Source organism: Callithrix jacchus, chromosome 22, assembly GCF_049354715.1.
Source record: "Callithrix jacchus isolate 240 chromosome 22, calJac240_pri, whole genome shotgun sequence".
In the NCBI taxonomy this organism is placed as follows: Eukaryota; Metazoa; Chordata; class Mammalia; order Primates; family Cebidae; genus Callithrix; species Callithrix jacchus.
Genome location: NC_133523.1, coordinates 605,251 through 612,175, shown reverse-complemented (window position 1 = coordinate 612,175; position 6,925 = coordinate 605,251). Strand labels below are relative to the sequence as shown.

At 65.9% G+C, this 6,925-nt stretch overlaps 1 protein-coding gene across 3 annotated transcripts; it reads right to left on the bottom strand.

The window, feature by feature from the left end:
- Positions 1-2,479: 2,479 nt before the first annotated feature.
- On the bottom strand, positions 2,480-6,217 carry FGF22 (fibroblast growth factor 22). 3 transcript variants are annotated; one of them, XM_002761515.6, is made up of 3 exons: positions 5,959-6,217; positions 3,468-3,571; positions 2,480-3,395 (listed from the first exon to the last, which is right to left on the bottom strand). In XM_002761515.6, the coding sequence occupies exons 1-3, from the start codon at positions 6,170-6,172 to the stop codon at positions 3,201-3,203; spliced, it is 513 nt and encodes a 170-aa protein (XP_002761561.1). In that variant the 5' UTR covers positions 6,173-6,217; the 3' UTR covers positions 2,480-3,200. The 3 variants fall into 3 exon arrangements, with proteins under 3 accessions (XP_002761561.1, XP_035141760.3, XP_054106189.1); XM_035285869.3 differs by having other exon boundaries at positions 2,480-3,372; XM_054250214.2 differs by having other exon boundaries at positions 3,052-3,571.
- Between the last annotated feature and the right edge of the window lie 708 nt (positions 6,218-6,925).

Below are 6,925 nucleotides of genomic sequence, written 5' to 3'. Positions count from 1 at the left end.
TGCTCTGCAGGGTGGCAGTGCTTCTGGGCCGTGAACTTTAAACCAGAAATGCAGACCAGCGCTAAAGCGTCAGGCCCTGCACCTCCCCCTCCCCCTCCCCCTCCCCCTCCCCCTCGATCGCCCCTTCTGAAGAGCCGGGCCTCACTGCCCAGGGCGGTGGGATGCCTGGCCTGGGGCGCAGCGGGCGTGGGCACAGCTGGCGGGGCATGGGGACGTGCGGGCTCAGAGAGCCGGGGCGGTGCGATCATCTCCGTTGCTGAAGATCCCACAATCCCAGGACACAAGCATCAGGCAGTGCAGATGGATAACAGAGGAGACCCCGCAGGACCACCCGTGTCCCTCTGCTGCAGGCTGCTCCTGCGAGTGGGAGGCACGTGCTCCCGCCGCCCCCCACCTGTTCTCCAGAGACTCCTGCCCTCCACTCCCTCCATGCTCTTCACTGCCGTGCCCCGAGACGTGTCTGTGTCAGCCCCCTCGGCCGGGCAACTCGGATCCCGCCTGTCTGAACCACACCCTGGCAGCTTCTGGGCTTCTGCTGCTGAAACAGTGCCATGGGAGCCCTCCGGGTGGACACACTCGCGGTCACGGAGCCCAAGAGAAGTCTTGTGACTTCAGCGACCGTGGCCAGCAGGGCAGAGTGCCAGCCCTGAGGATGGCCCGGCCGCCTGCCCGGGACCCGTAGACTCAGCACCTCACAAGGTAACATACTCGGCGCCCGACGATGAGGTTGCCTTGAGGACGCCAACGTAGGGAGGCGACCGGATTGTCCTTGACTTCAGGGCTTCTGACCCCTGCACTGAGAGAACAAATGTGTTTCAGGCGCCCAGTCTGCGAGATTCATGCAGCAGCCGGCGGGGGCTCCTGCAGGCCGAAGCCAGCTTCCTGTTGGAAAGACAGAAGCTTTGAGTCGGGGGCATCTAGGGAGGGAGGCTTGGGTTCTAGGTGTCTATGTTGCCTCTTGGGAGTTGGAGCTGGAGGGCAGAGCTGGGCAGGTGAGGCCTGGGGACCTAGCTGGAGGGCCATTGTTTGAGGTGCCTCGGGGACATGCCTGCACGCAAGGCTGGGACTTTCCTCCTGTGGGGTGGCCGGAGGAGCAGGACCGGCCAGGTCGCCCAACCCAGGCATGAGCCTCCGGGTGCTGTGCCCAGAGGACACTGGCACCCTGGTGGGGGCTGTGAGGCCGCATTGCTGAAAGATGAGACAGCGGTAACAAGTGGCTGACCCTGGTGCCTTCACCACCCCGGGAGCCTGCTGCACGGGCAGAGGTGGCGCTTCGAGGCCCGCAGTACTGCGTCCCCGGCCCCCGGCGCTGCTGCCACCCTCTCCCTGTCGGCCACTCAGGAGTTTCGTAAGCGGGAGCACAGTTTGCAGCTGTTTGGGGTTGGCTCATTTTTGCTGCTGGCGACTTCCTGGAGAGCAGCTGGTGCTCTGCCCCCCGGGCTGCTGCTCTCTCTGTTGTGGGGCCCCTGCCCCACTGCCTGAGGAGGCCGGAGGCAACCAGGTTCCGGCCTGTGAATCAGCTGCTCAGAGCGTCTGCGTTCTGGCTTCTCTGAACAGGGGTCTCTGTCCCGGGTTGTCGGTGCCCAGAACTGCTGGCTGCACGCTCGTTTCATGTTCCGGTTTAGAACAAACTGCTGACCCTCTTTCTGCAGTACATGTAACGTTCTGTAATGTTCCTGCGTGGGTGCCAGCCGTGGGTTTACTTCCGCAATGGACCTGTACAGCCCCAAGCAAGAGAACTCAAACAGCGATGCCCTCTGAGCTGCCAGCGGGGGCAGAGCTCCCCTCACACTGCCACCCTGGGGCCGTCCTGGGTGCAGCAGGGTGCCCAGCACGGCCGCAGCCTCCACCAACTCCATGCCAGCCAGAAGCGTCCCCTGGGGAGGGGTCCCCTTCTCTGCAGGGTGAGCCGTGGCTCTCGGGGTGGACACAGCCCTCCCTTCCCAGAGGGTGTTTTCTTTGAGGCTGCCAAGTGCCTCCCGGCAGGTGCCTCAGCCCAGTTGTCCTGGATGTCTGTGGAAGGCGGCGGCTGGGGCTGGGGCCCTGGCCATCCCCGGGGACTGTCCCCTTCACCAGGAGGAATGCCCCCCGCCTGGGCAATGGTGCTGTCACCCCATGGGCACACCCGGAGATGGGCCCAGGGGGTCGCTGCTTGGCCCGAGGCTGTGGAGCAGGGGTGGACCTGAGCTCTGGGCTCTGCCCTTTTCTCTGACTAGAGTATGACTCCCAGGGCTGCAGGGAGAAGCCCCAGCAGAATCAGGATGTCAGGAGGGTGCTGGGCACCAGTGAGGCCACCCCCACCAACCCTCCCTGCACCCTGCAGGATGGTGGCACAGAGCCCCCAGGCCTGCCCTGCACCAGCATGGCTCCTGCCCTCAGCCTCTGACATTCCCGGGGCGGAGGAACACAGGCTTATTTCATCATTGAAACAATTTCAGACACAGAATTTCTGACATTGCTATAACGAAGGACCACACAGTTGACGGCTTAAAGCAAAACATTTATTTTTCTGGCAGTTCTGGAGAGCAGAGTCCAGGGCAGGGCCTGTCCCTCCCCGGGGGGGCTCCAGGGGACCATTTCCCGCCTTTCCCAGCGTCTGAAGGCACCCATATCTCTCGGCTGGGGGCCCTTCCTGCCTGTCATGGCCACAGCACAGCCCATTCCCATCTCTCTCTGGCTCTCACCCTCTGCCTCCTGCATGGGGACCCCGTGAGGACACTGGGGCCCTGGACCCCCCACCCCGATGCCTGCCCGTCTCCGTCCCACCTGCAGGTCCTTTTGTCCTCGTCAGACACTGCATTTGTAGATTCCCGGGACAGGAACGCTTCAGGGTCTATGTCACCATCTCCTTGGCCCCTTGTCACCCTTCCCCTTCCCTCCTCTCTTCTGCCCAGCCCGGCTCCTTCCCCTGAGCGCTTGCCTCTGTGGGGCCCTGCCTGGGACGCCTCCTCCACCTTTCAACGTCTGCATCTTCAGCCCAGGAGGCGCTGTTCGCTCCTCGAGGTCCCATCTCAGGACTGGACCTGACTGGTGGCCGCCCGCCTGCCCCTCAGGCTGGGGCTCCCCCAGGGGCTCCTGTGCTGTGTCCCCAGTGCATGCACACAGTGGGCACTCTGCTCACGGAGCCAGCAGGGGGAAGAACAGGTATGGCTGGGGCCCCTCGCCACCGGCCCAGGCAACTTCGGGAGCCTCTTGGGGCCTCAGGAGACCAGGACAGGCAGGAAGTGGGTGGACAGGTGGTGCCGCCGCGTCTGGCTGCCCGGCCGGGGCTCCCCCCTCCTGTCCAGTGCCAGGAACATGGGCTGGCCGTGGTGGCGCCAGCGCTGAGAGGCGTAGGTGTTGTGGCCGTTCTCTTCGATGCGCTCCCGGAACCTGCAGTCGACAGTGTAGAGCAGCTGATGGGGAGGTGAGGCAGCCGACCCTCCCCACCCGCCCACCCGCGCCGCCCAGCCCTGCCCGGCACTCACCGACCCATAGAGGCGGCCCCGGCGGTTCATGGCCACGTAGAAGCCTGAGGACACTGCTTTGATGGCCACGACACCCACGCGTACAGAGCGGATCTCCAGGACGCCTGGGGGAGGCAGGGCTTTGCTGGCTCACACCTGCTCACACTGAGCGCTGCTGGGTGTCCACCGTGCTGTGTGCAGGGTCCTCAGGACCACGACAGGCACCAGAAGACCCCCCCACCCTTAGACCATGATGGATACCCGGGAGCAGCCTCGAGACCATGACAGACACCCGGGACCACCCCTGGAACCACAAGTCCTCTCCTGACCACAACAGACACCCGGGAGCCCCCTACCCCGAGACGGTGATGGATACCTGGGAATCCGCCCAGCCTCCGGACCACGATGGACACTGGGGGGAGCACCCCCCCCAGGCCACGACAGATACCCAGGATCCTTTCGGGGACCACGATGGACACCCGGGAGCACCCCTGGGACCTCGAGTTCTCTCTTGACTATGACAGACACCCAGAACCCCCCTGCCCCTGGACCACGATGGACACCCAGGGGACTACGATGGACACCCAGGAGCACCCTTGAGACCACGAGGGACACCCAGGATCCTCCTGGGTCCACAACAGACACCAGGAGCACCCCCAGCACATGAGAGAGGAATAAGGCGCAGTCGGAAGGAACGGGAGGTAGGATGGCCCCCACAAGCTGGAGGGAGTGCAGGGATTGATGAGGACCCCAAGGGAGAGCCCACCGAGCCAGGTCAGCACTGTCCCTGCAGCTCAGACAAGAGCAGCATCTGTGCAGGGGTGTTGGGGGTCCTAGACACCCAGAGGGACACCTGGGGTGCAGAAACACAAGGAAGGTTGGGAGAGGGATGTGGGAGTCAGCGGGGCAGGGCCTGCCCGGACTGCTAACAGTAAATGGACCCAGTGACAAGCGCCACCCCATGGAGCCCCCAGTCCCGGCGCTAACAGCTCAGCAGCTCAGCCCACGCAGTCACTGGGGCTCAGAGCTCTGGACTGGAGGCCGGGGATTTATGGAACACCACAAGCATGCTTGGAGCACTGACTGTATGACAGTTGTTCTGTGCCCTCTGCAGCCCCAGGTGGGAGGTGCCAGCTGTGCCCACATTGCAGAGGGGCAGACAGACCCAGGAGTGGCAAAGCCAGATTTGGACCCATCATCCATGGGTGGCCCTGGGTGAGCCCTGCCCCAGCCTGAGCAGAAGTGTCTTGTCCAGCAAGGACCCTGGGCCCGGCCCGCACTCCTCACCCTGGTGCCCGCCCCTGCCTCAGCCAGGTGCACAGTTCTTCGTGTGCCTGGCCAGCTCCCTGTCAAAGGGCAGGCTCCTCAGGGCAGCCCGGCCCAGCCTTCCAGAGCACGTGGGAATGTTTTGGAGACCGTTCCATTGGCATCTGTCACCATCTGCCCCGCTGTTCCTCGCTCCACGCCTCCCCTCCCCAGCAGGGTGGTCCCAGCACCACCGTTCTCTTTCCTGTGCACCCACCTGCACCCTGTTCACATGTCTACCTGCTCTGGGAGCCCCAGGGCAGTGGCCATCTGTCACCGCTGGGTCCCCCATGTGCAGCACAGCACCCATGAGGTGCCGATGGGTGACCAGCGAGTGCACGCATGTCAGGAGAGCTCTCAGCTAGCCCTGACCCCATCACTATTGCAGTCCACGCAGGGGAGCCAGGCCTCTGCCCTGGCCCGAGGCCACCCCGCCTGGCCATGCCCGCCACGGATGGACCGGCCCAGCCAGTCCCCCATCCGCCCTCGTCGCGTGCAGCCTAATGAGGGCCTTGGCGCCCAGATGAAAGCGCTGGGAAGGGCAGAGGATGATTCAGGCAGCCGCCAGTGGCCCTGGCCCCCTCCCCAGTGCCCCTGCCCAGCAGGGACACAGACTCCCCTGGCCTCTGGGTTATGCCCACATCCCCTGCTGTGCCTGGCTCTCCTCTCCTTCCAGTCCACTCACACTGAGTGCCTGCTGTGTGCTGGGCAGGCCCTGGGGACGGGGACCCCACTTCGCCACCCGTCAGTGTGACCCTGGGGAGGTCCTGTCCCTTCTGTGGCCTCCTTGTCCTCACCTGCCACGTGGGGTGTCTGGGAAGAAGCAGAGAGGCCCCCACTCGGGCCGTGTGACTTGACTTTGTGATGTCAGGGGTCCGGAGGTCACCCAGACCTCTGCCCCCATGCAGCTGGGCCTGCCCCAGCTCCTCTGGAGCCTCAGTTTCCCACCTGCGGATGGAGTGGCCCCGCCCGCAGGACTGTTCCACACGGACCCTCTCCACCCCTGAGCCGGGCCCCCCACTGCAGCCTTCGCTTTAACAGCCCAACCCTCCCACGAGGCGGGCTGCGTCCATCGCACAGTCGGGGGAAACTGAGGCTGACGCTGCACGGAGGAGCCTCGGGGACTCCCCCGCGGGCGCGGGTCACCGTTATGCCGCTGGCCGTCACCCGCCACCCCGCGCCCGGGCCCCCGCCGCCCCGCACTCACTGTCCTGGCCGTGGCGCCAGCGGGTGCCCTGGACGCGGCCGCGCGGGTCCACGCGCAGGAAGAAGTGAGTGGAAGAGAAGAGGCGCCGCCAGCGCACGTCGCCCTCCAGGTGCGGGTAGCTGCGCGGTTTCCGCGGCGCGCTCGGGGTTCTCGCGGCGCCCGGCGCCCGCGCCAGCAGCAGCCAGGCCAGGCCCAGCCACAGACGGCGGCGCATGGCCCGGCGCCCGGTCCGCAGCGGGCTCTCCGCTCCTGGGGTCCCGGGTTCTACCTTCGCTCGGCGGGGCCAATGGGACGCTTCGGGGGCGGGGCCCGGCAGAGGAGCTGACCAATGGGGCGCCTCGGGGGCGGGGCAGGAAAAGGTGCTGACCAATGGGGCGCCTCACGGGCGGGAGGGGGCGCGGCCGTGCAGGACGCTCGGCCTCCGCGCGTGTGTTTGTCTCGCGGGGCGTGTCCGTGAGTCAGCCGAGTCCCCGGGCGGGCTAGGACCTCGGGCTGCGGGGGCAGGAGCGTGGGACGCAGGCCGCAGAGACCCAGAGGGAGACGGACGAGACGGAAAAGAGAGACCAACGACCCAGACGAGGAACGCGGGGAAGATGGCAACGAGAGACAGGGACGCGGAAGGTCCTGCCCCTGCCAGCCCCTGCCAGCCAGGCTCCTGGGCACGCCGTGGTGGGACCTCTCCCCCCCCAGGTGGCACCTTCCTGAAAGCCAGGCTCACCAGAGTTGGGGATGCGGGTATAGGGGCAGGCAACGGCTGGGGACCTGTGTTTGGGCAGGTAGGTGGCGGGAGGGAGGATGGCCAGGTAGACTGTGGGTAGCCGGCTGGCAGGGCACATCGGAGGCGGCAGGAATGCGGCGGCCCTGTTCACACCCACACTTGCTCCTCAAAGCCACACCCCGGGACCCACGGGGAACCACCCAGCAAGGTGGTTGGCCCCCACCCCTCCCCTGCCTGCCCCATGCCCTG